Here is a 24,909-nt window from a genome sequence, read left to right on the forward strand (position 1 = left end):
GACACCCAGGGAAATCACTGTAGCAGTTGTGTGTTTTTGGCCTGTGAGCAGCATCTGAAGGTAGGGAGCATCTACTATGAGGCACTTTGACATTGTATAGGTCAGGGGAAACTCCTTGTTTGCTGCAAGATGATGGAAAACAATGTGATTCACCTTAGAACAGACAGAGATTTATGATCTATATATTTTCTTACTTATGTAATTCTTATTTCTTTGTGCATTTCTGGTGACCCTTCTCGAGAGAGTGAGCACAACCTGAATGCTCAGTTTCAGGTCTGTTTCTTTGCGCTTGTTAACTTTACAGTGTTAATTCTAGACAAACACAGTGGAAATTTTTCGGTGTTAGGGATGTAGCCATATGATATGCTCTGCTGGTGATATTCAAAATATCATATTTAGAAATATGTTAGTAAAATTACTTATTAGTCCCTGTATTCTTATTTTGATTGCTGGGAGAAAGACACAAATCACGAGACCAGCAGCCTGTTCTTATATTTCACATTCACTAATAAATTCTAGTAAACTGTTTGCGACAGACCGAAGTAACACGTCTTCAAAATCTGCCGTCAGCTTTGCGTGAACGGAGAGGAAACTTCACGGCCTGTATTATTGTTGTCGCAGGCATTACTTGGTGAGCAATATTTTGTTTATTTCTTTTAAAAGAAGTCCCCAGCTTAAGTAGGGAAATGCTAACACACACGCCAGTGGGTTTTTTTTTCCTAGGGAGGGCTTATTACACGTCACCACGAGGGTGCTACTTTAAAAAGGTCCCACCCTCCAGGGCAGTTCTAGTGAACAGAAACATAAGCTGCGGTAGTGTAGGAGAGATCAACAAACACCCTGAGCACACACTAAACCTGACTGGTAAGACAGCATCTTTTATGCCCACACTTATTATCGATATATTAATTACTTTGATGTGCTTTTGTATATTATTTTGTGTCTGTATACTTCTGTGTGAGGGTGTGTTTGGGAGTCGCCAGTGGAGTCACAGCAGTATCCCGGTAATGCTGTATAATGTACGCTACTAACGTGCTTACACTGTTAGGCTCTCGTTGTGTTATGTTTCTTTTTGTAGGGTACAAATAAAATGCATGTGTATGTATAAACGGCTTCTCCGCGATAACACAGTTATCAGGATGTTCTGGATGATCGGGGATAAAAACACTGTGCAACCTGCTGCTCAGGCTCTCCGACTAGATTCCCGTCATATTTATAACCAAGCCTAATTTCAAGAGGCAATGTTACATAATACATGTAAAATGCAATCGTATTTTACAAAGTAAGATTTAACATTTGACATATACAAGAGCCAGCCGGACCAGTAAAGACACACATTAATCCAGTAGCAGAGAAACATTTTTCTGAATTATGATTACTTGATACTTGGTAATAGCCTAATACGCTTTAATTGATTCTTATGGTTATGATCATAAGATGAGAAGACTGATCAGATAACAACAACATTCCTCAATTCTAGCTTTTCATTCTTTTTCCGCTAATTGCTTTTTACATTACACAGAATTGTTTGATAAACTGAGAAGGGGCTAAAATGTTATGATTTAATATTGTTTTACCTGTTCATTTAAAATCCACTCACTTATGACCACAAATCAAAGTTAGCTACTGCTCTTCTGTGTGTAAGAGAGAGTACTGAATTCCTTTGCGTTCACACTTTTTTCACAGTTGTGGGCGCTAACAACTTTTCCGTAGGAAACCCTGAGTTTATTAATCATACTTCCCACAATGAGAAGTTTGCAGGGCTGTATTAGTTTGCCAGGTACCAAGTACAATGCCAGATGACTGTCTCAGTCAGGAGTTCTACACCACCTTCTCTAAACAGATCACCACAGAAGTAAAAGTAAACTCAATTCTTGGATGGAGTACATGGAGAGGGGTTTTCCAGGCAAACATTGGTAGTTACATCATGTGGCTGCAGCGAGTAACACAGGCGTTGTGTGCCAGGCAGGTGGTTACCAAAGACTTTCTAGAAGTAGGTCAAAGTTACTGAGAGCAGTGATACAGGCCAGCCCTGCCCTGTGCCTGCCTTATCTCCTCATACTAACTGTCAGAGCTCAACTGCTCTAAAGCAGGCTACACTGACAGTGGAAGATTACATTTGATAGCTGGAGTTAATATCAACATCATAATGGTGGGGGGTGTAGTACTAGCATCAATTATAGGCTAATCGAAGGGTAATTCTAGTGGTTAGAGCGTAGCAGTAAGAAAGTTCTAACTTTGTTACAGCTGTTAAAATGAATCAGACTTTGTGAAGTTGTAAATGGGACAGAAACTGTCTGGGCATCACAGTTTTGCAGGGCTTTGCACTCAAATTACAACACATTTTCATATGGAAGGGACTAAAATATATTTAATATATTTATTTGCAATGATTAAATAAGAAACAACATCTAAAATTTGCCAGATTGCCTTTTTCGGATTAGGCCCTGATCAATGGAGAATTGGTGTATTTTCCTATCTTCTTTACTTTCCCATTGAGCCACGATATAGAATAGAACCTAAAAGAGCTTCTTTTTGCTTCTTGCAGGAGAACCACGCAAAAGAAGAGACACCACAGCGGTGGTGACCAACATCAAGCTTTATAGTCTGCTTTTCTAAAACTACTGTCATCTGCCAAAACAATGCTGCACCTCAAGAAATACTTTACAGAAGGCCTTATCCAGATGGCCATCCTGCTGAGTCTCTGTGGCGTGAGGGTGGACGTGGAACTGGAGCCCTACCTGCCTTCCTCTTTGCATGACATGATCCTGGGTCCAACCTCAGCCCTCACCCAAACACAGTTCCACAACCTCCGCAATCACCTGGAGGAAGGCTTGCACCCCAAAAATGTAGAACTAGATGGGTTCTCCACAGCACAAAGGCTGCTGGGCTGGGTGCGCTCTTTGGACAGACTACACGTAAAAAAATGTTTTTCTTTTTAATCGTTATCTCTTTAGTCATCAATACTTTGCATTCCAATTATAAGTTCATGCAATTTTAAGGATTAAAGGAGCAGTTTAAAAGTATGCTTAGATATGATTATAGATAGAACTGTCATGTGAGTTTGTTCAGTAACAAGTTACAGCGGGCAGCAGATTTCGCTGACTTAGCACAAAAACCTGAAACATTTACCTCTTAAAATCCACCAGGTCACCACAGGAGTAGGCTTAAGTGTATTTTTACCCACACGTTAAACAAACATAGTTTCAGAAACTACAAGATCAGATCAAATCAGAGTGTTTTACACATATCTGATCTTCTGTTGTAAGATTTCTGTTTGGGCATGCTATATAAAGAATTCTACATAAAGTAGTAGCGGTGCACCTAACTCTAATCCTATACAGCTTATTGTAGGACAGCAAAATGAATGCTTTTGGTAAGACTCCTGTGATCTTGTGAGAAAAGTTCATATAATTGTGAACCTTTCTCCACAGGTTCCACATGCAGAACTAGAGACATGGCTGGTCCAGCGGGAGCCAGAACCCCTCCCCATAAGATCTCCAGACCAGGCATCCTTGCTGGAAAGAACTCCTGCTGAAATAGAGAGAGAGTTGACTGCTCTGCCTGCGGAGCCACAAGCTGAACTTGAGGATGAAGAGGAGAAAGAGGATACAGAGGTACAGCAGTTTTATATGGAGTGATTTGCAACATTCAAATATAGGTTTTTCTTCTGTTTATTTTCATCTTCATGTGCCATGCTCCTCTAAAACCATTTTGACTTATGTCTGAACTAGGTTAAGTGCAAGTGTGTGCAAAGGTTTATTACATGTTCTCTGATAAAATCATCAATAAACAGTCCCATAAGAGAACACACAGCCTTTATACAGGGATGTCTATGCTGTAATAGTTAACACTAGGCCAAAGAGAATTAAGTTACAAGGGTTGACCTTTATCCTTGAGATAACAATGTGTTATCTAGAGGATAAAATCCTGTTCACATGCAGCTTTTACAGCTGTTTGTGAAATTGTTTCTTGACAATTGGCTCTGTCTGTTTAAAGCCTTTTCTAATTGGTATATTGGCACTCATAGGGCTGGGAGTAGGGAGAAATAGATGTGAACTGAGTGGAGATGATGAGTCAATAATTTTTTCTTGTGAAGAAAGAGAGCAGACCAAGAGAACATCTGTGTATAACACCTGCCAAGCTGCTGTGTTAAACGGCCCTGAAAGTTCCATTTTTGGTTCATGAAAGTGAAAGGATACCATATGCCCGATAACCACTGTCTTACACCTCAATATGCACTGAGGCGGAGGAAGAACGGAGTGAGCGTGCTTATATGTCCAATCCATTCAATAGTTTGATTTAAAACCACAAATGTCAAACCACAGGGGACCACCAAATCATTAGGTTGCACTGAAAATAAAAATGCTGCTTCTTGTCAAATATCAACAGATTTTTACAAGTCTGTAGGTCCACCCATATTATCACTGAAGTATCAGTGTAGATATGTTGGAATGAATAGAAACCGCTGGCCATTATTTACATATATACTATATGAACGAGTGATGTCGACTAAAGAGCTGTTTTTGTTTGTTGACTGTCACCCAAACTGAGCTTGATGTCATGAGAGAGAATGAGTCAGAGATTGATGAGTCACTAGGAAACCTCACCTCACCGCACATGACCTCACTAGGAAGCTGAAGTAATAAAATCAGTACAGTTGCAACACATGAAAGAATAAAAGCAAGAGCCTGCTGTTAGCTGTAGCTTTTCTTCTTTTCTTGTAGTACACTGTTTGAGTCTTTGGGGTCACGCACACTGCTCACTACTCTTTTAATGCCCACCGACTGGTTCAACTAATGGTACTAGATACTGAATAACTGCAAGTTGTACAGTTTGAGTTTTATTTATATTTTAATCTTAATTTATTCAGATATTTTCCTAGTGAATTTCCCCCTTGAGAATTTGTTGAAGCTTGAAGTTAGGGCCTGGCCTCATTGACAGGTGTGTAGACCCAGGCAGCTGCTGATTGGACTTCTCCAGTGTCTCTGTTGTTTTGGTACCTTTTGCTAATGGCAAACAATATAACTTGTTGTGTGATATAGACTCAGTTACTGAGGACTAAATGGAGGGATCTGAGTCTGTGCTTTGCACCCCTACAATTTATGGATGAAGCTTGCTAGCTAAGCTTACTAGCGTTAACGGATAATTTAGTAGTTCAAATATAGTCACATCTTAAAAAAGAAAAAACAAACAAGCGGCTCTATAGGTCTGTGTGGTGCTCCACAGTGTGACTTGTTGAATCCATGTTGATAGTTTACTTCCAGTTCATATCTACAAATCCACTGGGGAAACAAGGCAGGTGAACTAAGGATGAATATCCCACATTGAAACAGAGCCATAAATAATAGTAGTAGTGTCAAAATGTTAACTTTAATTTTAGGTAAGCGAATGTGCTGATGAACAGTTCACTCCATGTTACTGCTTGCTGCTAGTTCCATTTAATAATGGCAACAGCTCTCACATGCCTGGTCAAGCTTTGACCAGAATTAAACACTCACATAACCTGTCTTAGTATCTGAGTACTGTAACAGTAAAAGGGCAACCACATCTCTCTCAGCTTACAGTGTTAAGGGTTTCTTGAAAAATACATAGAAAGATCACCATGAGTGTATGCTCAGAAAGGTGCATTTTACATTATTTAATCATCACTATAGACGGGGTTACACACACTAAATTATGACTAAACAAAACACTGTGACCGATGCCAACAAACAGAATGTACAGTATAAAAATAACCCACATGCTGGCCAGCATGTCCAGTCAGGACAAACACACACACACACACACACACACACACACACACACACACACACACACACACACACACACAGCTATCCCCTCGTCATCAAAATGAAAACAAATATAATGTCAGCTATCAGAATCAACTAGCCAGCGTACACACAAACACAGTCACACTCATACAGAATGAAAGCCTTATTAGTGTCCTTCAGCCTTGTGACTGTCTGGCTTGTTTTGAAACCTGATCACTAACTTATTGCTTACTGACACACATCGGCATTACTCCGTTTTGCAATCCCTCCTGTTTACAGCAGCAGTTCAGACATTCACAAGCAATGAGCCGTCATGCTTGTAAACAAACGCACATTATTGCATGAGGTTTTAACTTGCACTTGTGGTAGGAAGTAAACAGGAGTAGCGAGCAGTGATGAAACTGATCATATAAATAAGTAAATAAATCAGTTACATTGCTATAGTCACAACTAAAACAATTTAGCAGTTATGATGAATGGAATGATATGGGCGCAAAATGAGACACTAAGCTGAACTCCTGTCATGCAGCAGCAATCTAGCTTTGATTTATATTCTGTATGTTGAAAGCCACATATTTGTCTCAGCTGACCAGCTGCTGGGGGTCTTGTGTTTGTCTCGAAAGTCCCCAACCAGGTCAGGAAGGTCGAAGATATTTTGAGCCAGTCTGTCTGTTTGTTGCCTGGTAAAACAGAAAATGCATCTGACAGATTTCAGTATGGAAATTACCCAGTATAACTGGCACACGTGTGAAACCTTTGGTGAGCAGTAGTTGCTGGATTTGTAATTGTAATTAAATAATGTATCTTTTATTAAATGTTACTGTTTGACTTTTGTGGTAAATTCTTACAAAATGTTTACCATCTTTGGAAATGAATATAAGTGGGCAACCAGGGAGATAGATATTCGTTTAATGCAGGGGTGCGGAACTTCAGGCTTCAAGGGCCGATGTCCTGCAAGTTTGAGATGTGTCCTTGATCCAGCACTGCGGATTTAAATGGCTAAATTACCTCCTCAACATGTCTTGAAGTTCTCCAGAGGACTGGTGATGAACTAATCATTTGATTCAGGTGTGTTGACCCCGGGTGACATCTAAAACCTGCAAGACTTCTGGCCCTTGAGGCCTGGAGTTCCCCACCCCTGGTTTAATGTACATTGTTTGCTAAACTGCTGGTTTGACTGTGAAAATAAATCTTGTTTTATATATATATCCCCTCAGCCTTTCCTCTCCTCGTTACCATCTGAACGATATTCCAATGTCACGGCTGTATGTCAGTGAATCAATGTCTTGTTTGCTCTTGGCATACAGATTGATGTCATCCATGTAGAGGAGGCTGCTGACAATTGCTCCATTCTGTAGTCAGTATCCATAGCCAGTCTTTATCTCACTGAGGGGGTTGAGGCCTATGCAGAGCATCTCCTTGGTAGATCTCACATGATAGTGACTTGAAGTTGGTTCGCCACATGAGTTCCTGATGAAACAACTGAAGGTCCTGATGTACAGTTCTAGGCTTTCCTGGATCCAGGTGTGGGGCATCTTGTAACCAATCCAGAAAGTGCACAATCTCTTGCTAACCATGATTAATAAACTACAGACACCACTATCCAGACCACCCCTGAAGGTCAGCTAAAATAAGCACCCATGTGGTTATTTTTTATTAGTCCTTTATTTATCCAGGTAAAATCTCATTGAGATTAAAAATCTCATTTCCAAGAGAGACCTGGCATCATGGTAACAAATGTCAAAATACATGTACTACATATGTATATAACATTAAAACAAATACAATATCCTGTACGAACATGTGAAAAATATACAATAACAGATCAAATTAAGAGCGATATTAAAAACAATCACATTGAGTAAAAGAGTTATTCTCTCGTTCTTCAAGATGGACTTAAACTCCCCCAAGGTAACCAGTTCTGATAATTTCAGTTCCTTCTGCAGATTATTCCAGGAAGCAGGGGCAGCATATTTAAAAGCCTTTTTCCCCAATTCTGCTCTGATTTTTGGGACAATCAATTGTATGATATTGTGAAAATGAAGGCTGTATTGGTTGTGGTTTTTACGCATATAAACACATAAATAAGCAGGAATCAGCCCAAGAAGAGATTTATAGATAAAGATGTATCTGATTTCTTAGTCATCCAGCAAAGATTAACGATAGGTTAAACTCACTTTTTTTTTTTTTTTTTTTTTTAGACTTCCCTCCAGGAGTGTTTCAGGTTATTGGAGGAGACCTTCCCCTCCACAGAGGAACAATGGGTAGGTTGCCACCATAGTCTGTTCTCTTCTCATTTGTTTTTAATCCTTTCCTTACGTTTAACAGTGCTCAGAATTTCTTTTGGTTGCTTTGACCTCAGCTAAATGATGTTGTTGGTGGAATGGGGGACCTGGAGAGGCAGCCCTCAGACAGAGACTCTCTACTGTTCCCCACTGATAATCCCTCCATGGATTTTGAGCTCCATTGGCAGGATTTGCTAAATATCATGGAACCTGAGGTGACTAGGAGAAAAAAAATGAAAATATATTTACTAAATAGAGTGAGATAAAATTATGGGATAAAATTAAAAAATCAAGATACAGTAAATTTAGATACAATTCTCATTTCTGCCCTCCAGAACACAGACATGGACATGGCATCATCAGACCACAATCTAAGTTCAGGACCATCTGGAACCTTTCGAGGAAATGTGTCTGGAACAATGTCTAACTGCTGTGACAATCCTGTTACAGAAGCTGATCAGGAGACTCATTTGCAACATGGTAATTAATTTCATAATAAACCATAGCTGTTTATGTTATGTCTATGTTTCCACAGCTTTTAAAAATATCTTGGGACCTTTTTCAGTAGATGCTTAGAAAAAATAATTAGGACACTGAGCCCAACTTAACAAAATTTTGTCTGGGTTTTTAAAAATAATACAAAACACTGATCACTTTCATAGTCAAGATTACAGATAGGAATTTGTAAGTTCTAATAACTTTGGAAAACCCTTAAGAAAACTCTAGAGAAACTATATAAGATCCGGACATTTTCTAAATATATGGCATAATTTGCTTTTCTTGTTTACAGACAATTCTGTGAATGTTTGTTCCAAACCCACAACCTGTTGTAAATAATATATGTATATTTTTGCCACCATGCCCACACCATCTTTCCAGGTTTATTAGAGCCTCAATCTGAGTCTGAGCCAGTCCTGCTTCCATTAACCCCTACTGCAGAATTGGATGACCACAACTCAGCATTAAACACACGGGACACTATGAATAACATTAATGGACATCCCTTGAATAGTCCTCCAGACCAAACAGATCTGCTTGCAGAAGAACCTATAGAAGACTTCAGCATGGAACTAATGGAAGAAGATAACATTATCAGTTTTTTATCACAAGTTGATGTGGGTAGGATGGAACCAGAACATCGTCCTGGCATTGATGTTAACTTTCAATCTTCCAATTCCACCCTACCTTTAGATGGAAATGTTATGACCCAAGACCTTGTGGGGTCTCCTTCCAGTCACCTACTGGGGTATGAAGACAATGAAGATGATCTTCCTGTTCCACTTAGTGATCTTTTAGAGGATGCTGCCATTTTGGATGAAATTAGATTGTTGGACCAGGCTCTGGAGGAAGGATTCAGTCCTGAGATGGCAGCCAGATTGGAAGATGAAAGCTGCTTCAACCATGAACTAGCAGAACAGGAAATTGGCAGTGATGATGACCACTTAGGCTCTAAGATTGCAGTCATAGAAAATCATGGTCGACCATCAACACATCATCATGGCAATTCCACAGGTAGGCAATACCATAACTATTTTATTTACAAAATCTGTAACACTTACAGTTCAGTACAGTTCTTTGAAGAGCATGATAAATAAAAAAAGTGCAGATAATGAAACTGTGAAACTTACTTTGATCTTACTTTTATCTTAATCTTCCTAGATTGTGAGGGTGAGCTAGATTCAGACTCCGGTCTATCCTTGGACTTCAGCCACAGCCTTGCTTCTCCATGTACTTCTGAGGCCTCCTCTTGTTCCTCTTCGTCAACGTCCTCTTCATTTTATGTCTCAGCTACGGGAAGTTCCTTCTCCAAAGATGATGATGAAGATTCTGAGGAAGACTTAGCTGGTTCAGATGTGGAAGCAGTAATGATGATAAAGCAGGAAGAGCTTGAAGAGGAAGACATGGGGGCAGTAGGAGGAGAGAATCATGAAAATAAGCTTGTTCCTGTCGACTATTCTGATCATAGTCTGTTTCATGGGTTTTCCTGGCTGGAGCATATTGGCCATGATCACACGTATAACATGCCCTCGTCCTCCGCCTGTTCTATCCCCCTTGGCAAGATGCATACCAAACACGCTAAATCGACTCGACAACACGATAGTGTCAAACCTTACCCACAGTCCTTTTCTAGATCCATCTCAGAGAACAAAATTTGGAGTCAGGATGAGCGCCGTGCACGAACCCTGAAGATCCCTTTCTCCAATGAGCTAATTGTTAATCTGCCAGTGGAGGAGTTTAATAGCCTACTGTCCAATTACCAGCTCAGTGAGGAGCAACTTACCCTTATCAAGGACATACGACGTCGTGGTAAGAACAAGATAGCTGCCCAGAACTGCAGGAAGAGGAAACAAGATGTGCTGTTGGGCCTGGAGGACGATGTGTCCTCTTTAAGGCGGCACCGTTCACGTCTACTAAGAGAAAAACGGGAAACCCTAAGGAATCTGCAGGAAATTAGACGCCATATGGAAAGGCTATACAAGGAAGTATTTTCCAGGTTGACAAGGGAGGAAGGGAGTCCCATGGATGCTACAGAGTACATGCTTCATTTTAAACCTAATGGAAGAAACAGTAAAAAACAGAGTCAAAGGGACAAGAAGAAGTGAAGAGATATCAAAAATGTAAAGAGGTTCTTTAAAAGGAAGTGTGACCACAAAAATGAAGGTGGTAGGTTGGTGAGGAAGGAACCCAGGGTCATTTTTAAACAAATAGTCCTGAGTGTCCAAAACCTCAAAGAACCAAGCATGTTTCCCTAAGGGTCCTTACTTGTTGGCATGATTGATGGATTGGGAAAATGGAAGTTGAGCAGTAAATGGAAAAAGACTTGATTCTGGCTTGTGTTAAGCTTCTGGGCAATTTGAGTTTTTATTTAAGTGGGTAGCGAACCCGGGACCAGCATTCTAGAATGCTAGTTTAATGCCTAAGAATTTCTTATGCTTAAAAATATTGTGTTCAACAGCCAGTGTATAGAAAACGGATAGAAGGCCTGATCCTTGCTATCAGCTAATAGACCCCAAAAGTCGTTGACACTACACTGACTATGAGCCAGCGTACACGAGTTGTTTATAGTGATACAGGAAACCTGCACAGGGAAGACTTGGATTTGTGGGGCTCAAACCTGGGTATATTCAGTTCCTAGACTGCACTGTACCCACACAGTACCCTCAGGACAACATAGTTAATTTCCCAAAACTTGAAGACATAGGGTAGAATATTCAGATGTATATTTTCAGATCTAGGCACATTGGAAGCTTTGTGGTATTGCATATACCTTTTTTTTTTTTGGCTAAATAAGCTATATCAGTAGGTTGTAGCATTTCATAGGACATATCCAACAAAAAAAAGATTAAATATTAGCAACATCATGTGTCATGATTTAGAATTATATGTGAGAACAAATTCTGGTAGCAGCACTGTATATTGTTGATGTTTCAGGACTGTTGGTTCAGAATGTGTGTCAATTCGGATGGACTGCTATGTAAACAACCAGGAAAATGAACAGAGATTTGCTCAGTTGTTAACGCAACCAGATGGACATGCTGGCTGATACTATTGTCTAAAACACTGGGAAATACAACTATCATGGCAGGCGTTCAGTGCTTCACACAATGTAAAGAATCATTGTCTGTGATCCCTGTAAGTCAAAGAAATGCAGTAAGACAACTACATAATCAGAATCCTGTTTTTGAAATTGATTTTAAAAAAAGGGTGAAATTTCCAACCTGCATACAAGCCTTGTTTGTATTCTATTAATTCCCAATGTGCTTGCTGGTATTCAAGGACATGGGAACTTAACTTTTTGTAATATAAAAAACATGAAAAAATAAAAATAAAAGTTTTACTTTGCGCCTAGCAGTGTTGTGTTTCTGGCCATTGATGCTGAAATATTGAATTTGGAATATATAACCTGTATACGTTTCATTCTGTATTTTTTCCCCTGCTGTTACAGTTATATATGTCAGGCAACTATTAAGGAAAAAAAATTGCTGAGAGGATGCAATCTTGCATTACAGCTAGTGCGCCCCAAAATCAAACACTTAAAATGGAAGGATAATGCAATAATGGTGAGGATGGCTGACATTATGCTAGCAATATTAATAAACACCATTTCATTGAAAGCTCTTAGTGGAAACTATCTTTTAAATTCTGCAGAACAATGCAATGTCATGTTATCACTACTGAATTTTATCCAAGCAGACTAAAGAGTCCGTGCACTCTCAGAGGTGGCATCATCTGCTGTTATAACTTGTCCTTCTACATTTTTCTAGTTTTGAGTTTAAGGTTCTCTGAGTGAGAGACTATCTCTCCACTCCGTGCATATGGAATATGTAATAGAGTGGAGAGATAGTCTTGATATGATAGAGAAAATGCTCCACACAGAAAGGCTCCAGATCACCACACCGTTCAAACCAAAGTTTCTTGCTGATAAACAGTTGTTTATCAATTTATTTATGAGCACATTTGAACAACAACACAAGTTGACTAAAGTGCTGTACAAACTAAAAAACAAAAAAACAAAAACAAACTATAAATGAATATAGAAAAATAGAAAACAAGACTCAAAAGCCAAACAGCTCAGTCACAATTAAAAGCTAGGGAGTAAACATGTTTTAAAAATGTTGAGTGTTAGAGCAGTCATAATTTGAAAAGGCAGACAGCTGGCTACTGCTAAATTTACACAAATTGCGCCAAATGAATATATAGGAAGTGGACTGATTTATTGGTTATGCTGAAAATATAGCCTTTGCCAGATGTATCCTTTTTGGTTCTAGTACCGGTATATTAATAGTATATTCACAATGATATGTAACAATAAGGATAGAGTTTGTAAGAAATGTGTATTGACCCTAAACAATTAGTAGCACAAAGGTATAGAACAGGTTTTATTCCAAATTCAAACTTAGAAACACAGTGTAAAATCTAAATACTACATGATATCCTGATGTTTTCCATCAGTAAGCAGTGGCAATCCTTAGTGAAACTTGTGGATCTAACATTGCTGGACTCAGACACTGTGAATGGGCGAATGTAAACTGTTTATCAGAGAAACAGTGTGACTTTTAGAACACTTGAACTTCAAGCTAATCGGTGTACATGTACTGTTACTGTTTTCTGATTTAAATAAAAAAAAGTATCTTTAAGCATAGTGGAATTAATGGTGACGAAGGGCTTTCAATTTCACTTTGGTGGCCTCAGAATCTCATCTCTGCTTTTCGCAGATGATGTGGTTCTGCTGGCTTCATCGGGTGATGGCCTCCAGCTCTCACTGGAACGGTTCGCAGCGGGAATGAGGATCAGCACCTCCAAATCTGAGGCCATGGTTCTCAGCCGGAAAAGGGTGGAGTGCCCACTCCGGGTCGGGGATGAGTTCCTGCCCCAAGTGGGGAGTATCTCGGGGTCTTGTTTGCAAGTGATGGGAGAAGGGAGCTGGAGAGCGACAGACGGATTGGTGCTGGAGTTGCAGTGATGCCGACGCTGCACGGGTCCGTTGTGGTGAAGAGAGAGCTGAGTGTAAAAGCGAAGCTCTCAATTTACTGGTCGATCTACGTCCCTACCCTTACCTATGGCCAAGAGCTGTGGGTAGTGACCGAAAGAACGAGATCGCGGATACAAGCAGCGGAAATGAGCTTCCTCCGAAGGGTGACTGGCCTCTCCCTTAGAGATAGGGTGAGAAGTTCAGCCATCCGGGAGGGGCTCAGAGTAGAGTCGCTGCTCCTCCACATCGAAAGGAGCCAGCTGAGGTGGTTCAGGCATTTCACAAGGATGCCTCCTGGGTGAGGTGTTCCGGGCACGTCCCACCGGGAGGAGGCCCTGGGGTAGACCCAGGACACGCTGGAGAGATTATATCTCTCGACTGGCCTGGGAACGCCTGGATAAGCTAGAGGAGGTAGCTGGGGAGGATGTGGTCTGGGCTTCTCTGCTTAGGCTGCTGCCCCCACGACCGGCCCCGGATGAAGCGGAAGAAGATGGATGGATGGAATTAATTTTTAAAGAATCTTTTTTCCCAAAAGTGAAATATTGTTCCTTTCGTCACAATGCATTAAGTACATGTCTGGAATAATTTTAATCTGTCTGCTCTTTGTTCCATGCATGTGACCTCTAAGACATTATAAACAGATGATAAAATTCTGATGATCTAATGTCATTCATCTCAATTATTTCAACAACAAGCGTGAAAAAGAAGCTTTACAAGACAGTTGTGAAACTTGCTATAAGGTATCGTTTGGTGCCGGTCAAAATAAAAAGACAGGAAGCAGAGCTGGAGAGTGGATGCTAGGGATTTCATTGTTAGATACCCGGATGGACAGGATTAGAATTGAGTATGTCAGAGGGTTGAGTGGCTTGGACACATGTAGAAAAGGAATAGTGAATATATTCAACAAATTATGTTGAATATGAAGCTGCCAGACAGAGGAAAACCACACAGAAGATTTAATATGTGTTGAAGGACATGCAGATGCTACATCGACATAGGATGCTACGGCTAGGGTGAGATGGAGGTAGAAGATCTATTGTGGCAACCCCTGAGTATTCGGCCATTAGAAGTAGTTCAACAAATGTGGTTGGTTAAACTCTGTATTTAGGCGTTGAAGGCTAGGTGCAGATAAGCTGTTGCTTTGGCCTACACCCTGCCTGAAAGGCTTTTTTTTTTTTTTTTTTTAAACCTTTTTGTTTTGTTATGGCAGACAGACACATCCCTATCTTAGATTATACAGAATCTAGAATCTTAATCTGCACTTAACAACTCAGGATATTTATTTCAGCATCTCCACTACTTTTCTTATTCTGCATCTGCTAATACTGAGAAAAGTGGCTACTAGAAAAGAACACATTTTAAGTGTCTTGGTTGGTAACTGTATGGAGATTCTGCTTTTGCAGTTTTTCTGGTCAGAGTAATACATCTTTGTGTGCACCTTTAAAAAGTAATTGAGAGTCCAAAGCCCAAAATAATTAGAAAACAAAAACCTTTTATTTTTTTCAAAACAGCTAAAAGTAGATCAGCCATGATGCCAACATAGCAAAGGAAAATGAACATGCAACAAGACAACACAAGCTAATCCACTAAAAACAAACAAAAACACAACAACAAAAGTTTGACACAAGATGAGAAAACCTAAGTAGCAGACCTGGGTGCAGATAGTTCAGTTCCTTCCAGTCAGTGGTGAAGTAGTCAGGATGCAGGACGTGTCAGGACTTCACAGTAAAAACTTAAACCAGACTAGTTTAGCCTCTTGTGTTTGATTTAAAAGGCAAGAAACTGTTGCAACCTTTACCCAGTCTGTGTATGCATGAAGTACTCTTGTACGGCTTCCATATGTGACAGTCAGGGCTAAGGCTAATAAAAGGAGCGAAAAACAAAACAGGCACAGCAAAACGCCACCTGAAGTATGAACCGTTTTGAACCAGCTTACCCAGATATGCCAGCTACTGTTCTAACTTTAATACAGTATACATACATGTACACAACCGGGCTACATTCAACACAGAACACTTGACAAGTATTTTTAAACTGATTCTGCTCAGCATGCTAAAGTTTTAAAGATACATCCTAATTTATTCACCAAAATAAGTGTCAAGCAAAGAATGTGAAAGAATACTGTATGTTAAGTGTTGCCCGGGCAGTGCAAGCTCAAATAATACAGCCTACAAAACACAGGTAAATGTGTGTGAAGATATAAAAACAAATTAGTGGAAATAAAGATCATCTGACAAACTTTCAGCCATCTGCCACAGCAGTGAAACCCACTTGTTTGTTATCGAGTCAGAAGACACCGCCACCTACCAGCCAAAGTGGCAGCAAACTTAACAAGCTGCCTTTATAGTTCAGCAGTTCATATGGCCGTTTTCCTGTTCTTTCCAAGACTACAGAAGCAGCTGACCTTCAGTGGACTTAGTTCACTTAAATGTTTTGCCCAATCAGAACAGCTTCTTAGGAGAGCTCAAGATGTGAGTTTTTTCAACTTAGGCCCCTTCCAGACATGCACTTTTTTCCTGAAAAAAAAAAAAAAAAAAATCCTATCTATTACCAGACTGAGACTAACAGGGCACAGGTCTGAAGATCACATGAATAGATGGGACCAAAATGTCCCCCCATGTCTCAGTCTCTTTCGCCTTTTACAAATTCAGAAGAAAGATCCGACTCACCAAGTGTGCGCAGCAGAGGTTACATGTTCCAACCCTGGCAGCACCTTCAAGTCTATGCACATTGTCAAAAAACATGAAGTCTTAGCATACAAGACACAAGGCTCTTGGAAACTGTATGTATCAGTGACCCATGTTTTAGTAACAATGTAACAACTTTGACAGAATGTATCTGAAAGGGGCTTTAGTATCACTAAAATAGTTTTGAGTACAGACAGAGTGGAGAGAGTAACTTTCAGGAAACACTGCATACAATGTTCACAAGCAGCTCGTTTAAAATAATAACCACACCAGACAGTACTAGGTAACCAAACAACCAAGTATAACATGGTAATACTGGCTGCAGTTTGGGACTCAAAACCAGCGACTAACAGCAGGTAACATACTCCACTCTTCACATTTAACACAACCTTTACCACTTGAAATGTCTGTAAACTAGCGGCTAACAAGAGCCTGTTTATCCCAACACATAGCTTATAACATGAAGCTACTGTCATAGTAGTTGAGTGTCAAAATGTCCAACTATACTGCATTTTTTTTGGTGAAAATACATTGACTGGTATTAAATCCACATCTCAGAATAGTGGAAATTCCCTGGTCCACTTGTACTGTGACATCCGTAGCTGCCACGCTGGCTGGTAGGATGATTAAGGCCCCTCATGTAGTCTAACCTATCACTATGAACAGTCAATGATGCATGAGATTAAAATGACCACATCAACAATAATGAGAAAATGGGTGGCACAAAGAACAGACACTGAAAGGACATTGTTTGTCCATTCTTTCACTCCTCACTTCATCCCCATTCAAAAGAATTTCCCACCTTTGTATCCTGACAAAGCAGGAAGTAAACTTTGTCCTGTCTGTCACAATTTGTGATCTTCTTTTACAACCTCCCCCCCTCTTCTTTTTCCCCTCCTCCCCCCTCTTCAAACAGATATCTGAAATAAGGAACAGTGACTGGAGGAGAAAAACTTACAAATCACAGCCAAATTTTGAGCTTGCTTCAAGGCAAAGAGGTAAGCTGACAGCTGGCTGCCACTTTTCACTAAGTGTAGGAGAAAATTTCATAATTTCCACTGTTTTCAGTTGAATATTGGTAAACATAGTGGGGGTTAAGGGAGGAAGTTAAGTATCAGCATACTTGTTTAAAAAAAAAAAAAAAAAAAAAAAGATGGTAAAAATAAATAATTAAAAATTTTTCAGCCAAGATACAGGTGGGACCATCTTTTGAGAATTCCTTGCAGGGCAGGAAAACAATTCTTATTCCCCCTCTGTCAGCCACATTGGCAGATATTTTTCATTGCTTTTGCTGCCAAAGTTGCTGCTAGAGCTGACCAACCTGGATGACACCTCACCAGGGCACAGTTGATTTCCTGCCCTGCACCTCCCTTTTTTCTTTGCACCCCCCAAAAAATCTAGTCTTTTTTGTCTTCCTCTTTCTTCTCCTCTTCTTCTGTGGGGTAGGAGTGCCATGTGAGGCGTTCCTCATAGAAAGAGATGACCACTTGTGGACATTTGACGTTTGCTTCCTTAGCTGGGACAAGGTCAGCCTCATCTGAGTTTTTCCTGTTGAGTTTTATTGAAGAGAGAAATCTCATTAATGTCAAGAACCAAACTTCTTATTTTGAAGCCATAGCCAATGGACTCACTGGCCTTTTTAATAGGCCCACCTGTTCAGCTATATTCTGACAGCTGGTGCGTACATGCATGCTGTGCTGAAAATACATTGTATATTATTCTGTAGATGTGGTTACACTACAGACACTTCTTAAAATATTGACAAAAATGCCAGATCTTTTCTTGTAAATGTCCATATCCATGCAAAACAAAATGATTTTATTTGGCTGTAAAATCTCAGGAACAACCCAGTCCAACCAGACACAGATAACCTAGATGGGATATTGTCACTTAAAATCCTTCTCTTAATCTAAAATCATTCAACAGCCCTGAATGATCAGGACCCAATATATCTTAGACCTCACAACACTTCCCTCTCAGTCTGCAGGCTTATTTGTACTTCCTGGAATTTCCAAACAAATAATCACTTTTCTAATCCTTAACAAAAATGTAAAATGAATAACCTTGAGTAACAAAAAACCCATAAAAGAGCTTTACCAAAAGCTCTTTGAGTTAAATTGATTAAAACTCACAGTTTCCCTAATAAAGTGCTCAGTTACACAGTACAATAAACTCTGGAATCCAGAGTGAGAGGAAAAAATAACTTGCATCTATGAATTTATAAGACCTTTCGCTGAATTTGGATAACTTCTAACTTCCAAATGACAGAGCGGAGAAATAACGGATTCATTATGATACGTTTGTGACAATGAAAACTTACCACTTCATAAGGAACATCAGCTCTCCACTCGAGTCTGTCGCTCCAATAATCCTCTCAGGCTGCAGTCCTCTGCCAAAACCTCTGGCCTTCTCACCCTAGACACAGGAAGGCATTTGACAAAAGGTAAGGAAAACAAGCAGGCAGGGGACATCACTCCATAGACATTAAAGCAACTGTTTCTCAGGATTACCAATGATGTTTGGGGCATGTTTACTTATCCAAAAGTCTCAGAAAACAAAAAATTCCCAATAAACATTGATTATATCTCATTATAAACTCCATTACTAACCATTTCAATCAATATTTGGTGTAATGGTGTATACCCCTCACAGATCACGGTTCAATTAGGATAATTCACTCGTTTTTCATAAAAAACATTTTAAAACTTAATGTATGTTGGAAAGATCAACATATATCAATAGTTTTACATGAAATTGATTATTTTAAAGTTATTTTACAATTTCTATTTTTCTCTTTTTTATGCAGTGATGCAGAAAAAGTAACATGTGACATGTCTTCTGGGTTAAATTGACCTGCTGACTTAAAATCAAAACTAATGACTCAAAAGGATTTGTAGTGAAAGTAAACTTTATTTAAGCACTGTTTTAGATCCAGAAAGGATCAAAATACGAGATTAGCAATATGAAGACAGTGTGTGTGTCTGAGTCGCCACAGTACACTAGTGACAGACCATCAATGTTGTGACAGCAACACTATGCAATGTTTAGAACTAGAAATACACAAAAATTAATAGGTGGAACTGAAACAGGTGCATGTGTCTACACAGCACATGAGGGACATGTCATCACTGAATGTTTTGTGCAAATGAATTTTGCACTTTTTACAGAGGTCATGCTTGTCTTGACATCATCAGATGGCTTGCAGAACTGGCATCTCTGCTTCTTCCCACCAGCAGCAATCTAGAAAGAAGAGGATGATGATTACTATGTTTTTTGCTGATCTCAAGACACACACAACATACTCTCACAGAGACACACACTTACCTCAAGCACTGGTGTAATGGGTGAAGTCCTCTCCCTCACTGTAGCTGCAGCAGGTGGGGTCCTTGGCATGTGCTGCCTCCATTGTATATGCGGTACCACAAGTGCCTTCCCCAGCTCCTCAAGAAAGATGCGCCTCTTGTACAGCTTTGACATGTACCACTCAGGAAAGATCTCCGTCCAAAGGACAAATGCGTCATAGGCGGACAATCAATCATGTTGTAAAAGATGACCAGTGGCCAGCGTGCAGTCATTCGCTTGGTCCTGTAGGACACTGTGACTTTGTCCAAGTTGTCCACCCCCCCTTAGGTGGCACTGTAGTCTTTCTCTTTAGAAGCTCCTGACCCAAGTTGTAGCTTGTGAAAAAACTGTCACATGTTATGCTGTGCTCCCTGAGACCTTGTGCCCCGATTCTTCTCTGGGACTCCTCCACCCAGCTTTTCAGCATGCATGTTCAATGCATAGCTAGTGTTTGCATCACATGCTGCCCAGATTTTTATGCCATATTTGGCTGGTTTGGTAGGCATATATTGCCTGAATGGGCAGCGAGCTCGAAATGCCACTAGTCTTTCATCCACTGTGACATTAGGGCCTAATGGGCCTTCGGGGTGCACATACGTAAATGAACCATTTTTATTTTATTTGTTGATTACCCTCATTAAGCCAAGTACAAGAAGTTCCATACTCAAAAAAACCTTTTAACTATTTTTTTTAAAGATTTTAAAAATGGGTCAGTTTGACCCAGACATAACAGGAGGGTTAAAGCAACTGTGGGGAGATTTACAACACAAACAACTTTTGCGGGGGGAGCTTGACTGCTCAGATTCTTTACTGAGGTTCTCACCTCCTCCTTCTTTCTTTTGCTTCCTCGCTCTTCTCCATCTCCCGAGGTTTCACTGGCTGCTTTCCGTTTGCTCTCCTTCTTTTTCTCTTCCTTCTCTTTGTGTTTCTGCATGTACTCAGCAATAAGGTCGGGGCAGTCCAAGTTTTCTTCTGGCTCCCATGTATTGTCCTCACTAGATAACATGAGTGCAGATGGAAAGATGTGATTTGCAGATATTCTAGCTCAAATTAAATCAATCTTTAATCTAAAATTCCTAATTGTATTCCCTAGTTCTTTTACATTTTTCAGTCCATTGCCTTGTTCAATGAGCACGTCACCATGACAAATATAAAAGCTACAAAAAAAGCTGAAATTTGGTTAAGCTAAAAAAACAAAACCTCAGACATGTAATTTTAAGAAGTTAAAGTTTTATAAAGTTCACTTTTCAATTGAACACAGTTAAACAAAACTAGTCACTACATTTGATAAAGATGTGTCAGAATAAAGAATCTAACTAAAATATGAAAGATACATTTGCACTCACTCTGAGAAGCCCTTCCATTTGAGCAGAAACTCCACTTTGCCCTTCACCACTCGGCGGTCCAAAACCTTTTCCACCACATACTCCTCTTCTTCCTCCTCCTCAGCTGCTCCTGCTACAGGGGCTGCTGTTGCTCCTGCAGCTGGTGGTGGAGCTGCTGCAGGCTGCTCCTCCTCCTCTGCCTTCTTGGGCTTCTTTCCTGCTTGGGTCGCCAGCTTGACGTCTGATAAGAGAACCTCTGAAGGTCCCAGGAGGAAAAGTGCACAGGTTATAATGAACTGGTTAGAAAGTTAAAAGTATCATTGCAATTAAAAGACATCAAAATATTACTTTGTGGTCTGCATTATCTCCTTGATCAAAAACTATGAAATGTTGACAGCGCATATCTGATCAGCAGCAATTGGTCAGCCTGTAGATGACAAAAGTGGGTCTATGTGTTTAGCAGAGACTGAACATCTAGAATTTGCGTGAGAGGGCCGTCTCCAGGTAAAACAAATGTTCATGCAGATGATTCTCAGTTAAAATGCATGATGCTTCTACACTACCAAATTATTTTTCCCCACAACTCGTTCTACAGGTCAATAGATTACACTTATATGTTGCATACTGTCTTGATGCATGCTCAATCATCCAGGCAAGGAAATCCCAAGAAGTTGATTCTGCAGGTTTCTCCAACCTTAAACAAGTTACACATTAACAATCATAAAAATTAAACATATGACCCATTGCTGGTCAGTGGTGCTAGTTTCATTCATTATTCAAATGTACTGTTTAAAAGGTTGGGGTTACCTGCATCTAAATGTCTTATCTAAAATACATTTAGATCATTCTCATTTAAACCTTACTGACGGTAAAGGGAAAAAAAAAAAAAAGAAAAAAAAAGAAAAAAGTCAAGGTCTCTTTCAGCCAGTTTGCGTCACAGGTGAACTCAAATGGTGAAAACAGTCTTTGTTAGGAATGTGATCCCCTCTCTTTTCTTCTCATCCCAGCCCCCTCAAGAAACAAATTCCTTCAAGCACCCAGGTCATTAAAACATGACCAGCTACAGGACTTTTCGGAACTGGTCCATTTCCAAACTGCAGACAATCACTCAGTCTGTTTTTTTTCTACATTGACAGCATTCTTAGACAGTACCATAAGCTGGAACACTACTAACTGCATCTGCAGGTTTCCATCCAGCTTTTCAAATGTTACTTAGCCCTGTTTGTGCATTGACATGTTTCTGTTTAAAGTATAGCTTCCCTAACCCTAGTTCATGATCATTTAAGGATTGTTCTGCTCTTAATGCATGCATTGGAGCAAAAACAAACAAACAAAAACTCCCAAAACAAAATAAAACTAAAAACTGGGTTCTCAGAACTTTGCCAGTATTCTTGCTTCCACAATGTGCACACAGAAAGTGGGGGATCGTAAGAATTATGCAAATTATGAAAACGGTATAAAGTTTGGAGAGTGTTAGTTGGCCAATTTTGTGGAATCAACATAGGCAAATAGGAGAATACTAAATAGGATAATACAGTAAATACTAGCCAGGAAGAGAGGACGGTGCTGATGGCTTAATGGCTTGACCAAATCACTGTTTAATGGCATGCAGGGGTTCCAGCTGAAGCAACAAATGGTTGTTCGCCTATACTGCAGGCTAAACTTTCCCTGCGATTTCGAGCATCAAAGATGATAAAACGCCGATGACCACACTGCCTACATACGTGTCAACTAATACGTTTTTCCTATTCACTCTTTAAAAGACTAATGATATGAGATGAGCCTCAGTCGGCAGCAAATTTCTAGCGCGAAATCCTAAATGATACGCCGTTTAAATTTCTCGAGTCTGGTGGTTTGGTAGCGAAGAAAAGCGCCCGCCTCCATGTTGCCTGTATCACCATGAATGCAGTTTGCAGCATGCCACCACCTGCAAACGCAAACTGCGACAACCTGTACACACAAATTCAATGATGAATTTGTAATCACACATACAACAATACCAGTGTTTCCAATCTATTTTCAAGTGCCAAAGACAACGAGTGTGGCTCGCAGTTTGTCCCTTATGCATGCACATGACGTGAGCTCCTTGCGCAGCACTAGCTTAATAATGGACGAATGCTAATATAATTTCCAGACTAGTTGGGTTTACTTGAACTGGACTCGCCAGAAATGTAAAGTTCACAACATGAGCACGGAGACTAGCCAGACGATCTGCCTCCTGCAAGCGAAGGGCAGGAGGCAGATCGCGGGCACGTTTTGCCTCAAAATGCTAACGAACACGAGCCTTACCTTTGAAAAGAAAGCTTCGCGGCGGTTGTATGGCTTAATGGCAGGCCCGAGGGAGATTTAGCCGTATCCAACAGACGAGTAAAGAAACTGGATGCACGGCAGTGGCAACACAAGAATATGAGCTGGCTTTGCAGCGTGCTCGAGAACGATATTTGCAACGTGCTTTCTTACTGAGTCACACAATAGCCTCTGCCTCGATGCTAACAATCCGCACGACCACCTTCTGCCCGCCAACAGCACCACCGGATGTTACGTCAGTAGGTAACGTTACAAGCAAGGCATGGGAGTTGAAATAAGAGCTTGGCCTTCTTTTAAACCGTTTGTTCAGAACAGTACCACAGTGGATTAAGTAACATTTTGATGCAGCCTAAACTATCGATAACCAACCCAAGCAACCCAAAGGAGATAAAAATGAATGTAATGTGGTGACGCTAAAACCTGCATTTCCTCTCATATCCGCTTCAGACAGGCTTCGAAAATGAGCCAATGCCCTTGGACTTTGCAGAGCATACAAAAATGTTTTGGCTTCTATGGATAGCTTCCCCGTTTATAACACGTGTCGTTGGATGTTGACTAACTTTCCTTTGCAGAGTAATCGGTGACACAGTAAAGTTATTTATTACAGAGATGTGAAGAATCTATCTATCTATCTATCTATCTATCTATCTATCTATCTATCTATCTATCTATCTATCTATCTATCTTCTTCACATCTCTGTATATATATTAGTGATGGTAAATTTTTACTGACTTTGAATGAGTCACTCACCAAAGTGAATCGTTTTTTTGAGTCATTTGAGTCACTGAGTCAGTTGGCCAGAGAGTGCAAAAAATTTACATTTTCCCTCAAACTTAATTTATTTCTCTTTTCATGTAAATCCTACTGCTAAGATGAGTGATTGAAAAAGAAAAAACAACTATTTTTATAGAGCATAAAAGAGCAAAAAAATATTTCTAAAGGGAACATTTATTTTATTTATCTTTATTTAATTTTATTAGTATTTTCCTTAAATGTGTCAAATATATATTTTCTCATCTAAATGTCCACTGAGCTGTGTGCCAGGGGGGCGGTAATGCTCCTTAACATTGGTTGCCAACCAAGAAGAAGAAGAAGCTGTGAGGGGGGGGAGTGAGTGAGTGATTTGCTTATGCTACGATCAGTGTTGGGAAGGTTACTTTTGAAATGCATTCCACTACAGATTACAGAATACATGCCCCAAAATGTATTTTGTAAATTATTCTGTTATGTTACTCAATGAGAGTAACATATTCTAAATACTTTTCATTACTTAATATGTTATCATGCTTTTTACAAGTACATGGATGTACTATTGCTGTGTGATTTATTACTATTATTGAAGGTTACTCGCCATACAAATATCAACAAGATTTTTAAATCTTAATATAAAATGAGTAACAATAGGATGGACATTAGGTAAAGATTGAACTTTTTGCAGTCATCTCATATAGAAAACTATTGCGCGCGTATATAAAACAGGTCCGCGGCTCCAAAACGTAGTAAAGGGACCTCTGGCTAATACGTCGGGTTCGTGTCGGGCTCGTAGCCAAAAAATAGCTTTACTTTGTTGTCTTGGTCAACTTTGCTAACGAGAGACAGAGAGAGGCATTGAAAGGCTGCTCCAACTGAACTTATTGTTTCGGAGGAAAACACGAACACAGTGTACAGTCGAGTCTCAATAGCTTACTTACAAATGGGCTCGTCAGGCACTCTTT

At 39.9% G+C, this 24,909-nt stretch overlaps 2 protein-coding genes across 2 annotated transcripts; one reads left to right on the plus strand and one right to left on the minus strand.

Moving 5' to 3' along the window:
- The first annotated feature begins 770 nt into the window (after positions 1 to 770).
- On the plus strand, positions 771 to 11,908 carry nfe2l1a (nfe2 like bZIP transcription factor 1a). Its single transcript, XM_004568631.2, has 8 exons — positions 771 to 864; positions 2,549 to 2,918; positions 3,435 to 3,617; positions 7,976 to 8,038; positions 8,137 to 8,274; positions 8,395 to 8,539; positions 8,939 to 9,571; positions 9,719 to 11,908. The coding sequence occupies exons 2-8, from the start codon at positions 2,643 to 2,645 to the stop codon at positions 10,660 to 10,662; spliced, it is 2,382 nt and encodes a 793-aa protein (XP_004568688.1). The 5' UTR covers positions 771 to 864; positions 2,549 to 2,642; the 3' UTR covers positions 10,663 to 11,908.
- A 3,096-nt stretch (positions 11,909 to 15,004) lies between these two features.
- On the minus strand, positions 15,005 to 23,438 carry cbx1a (chromobox homolog 1a (HP1 beta homolog Drosophila)). Its single transcript, XM_076882933.1, has 5 exons — positions 23,176 to 23,438; positions 20,908 to 21,142; positions 20,385 to 20,556; positions 18,540 to 18,634; positions 15,005 to 17,767 (listed from the first exon to the last, which is right to left on the minus strand). Exons 3-5 carry the CDS (start codon positions 20,493 to 20,495, stop codon positions 17,617 to 17,619), a joined length of 357 nt encoding a protein of 118 aa, XP_076739048.1. The 5' UTR covers positions 20,496 to 20,556; positions 20,908 to 21,142; positions 23,176 to 23,438; the 3' UTR covers positions 15,005 to 17,616.
- Positions 23,439 to 24,909: the final 1,471 nt, after the last annotated feature.

This window comes from Maylandia zebra, linkage group LG4 (genome assembly GCF_041146795.1).
Source record: "Maylandia zebra isolate NMK-2024a linkage group LG4, Mzebra_GT3a, whole genome shotgun sequence".
Classification (NCBI taxonomy): Eukaryota; Metazoa; Chordata; class Actinopteri; order Cichliformes; family Cichlidae; genus Maylandia; species Maylandia zebra.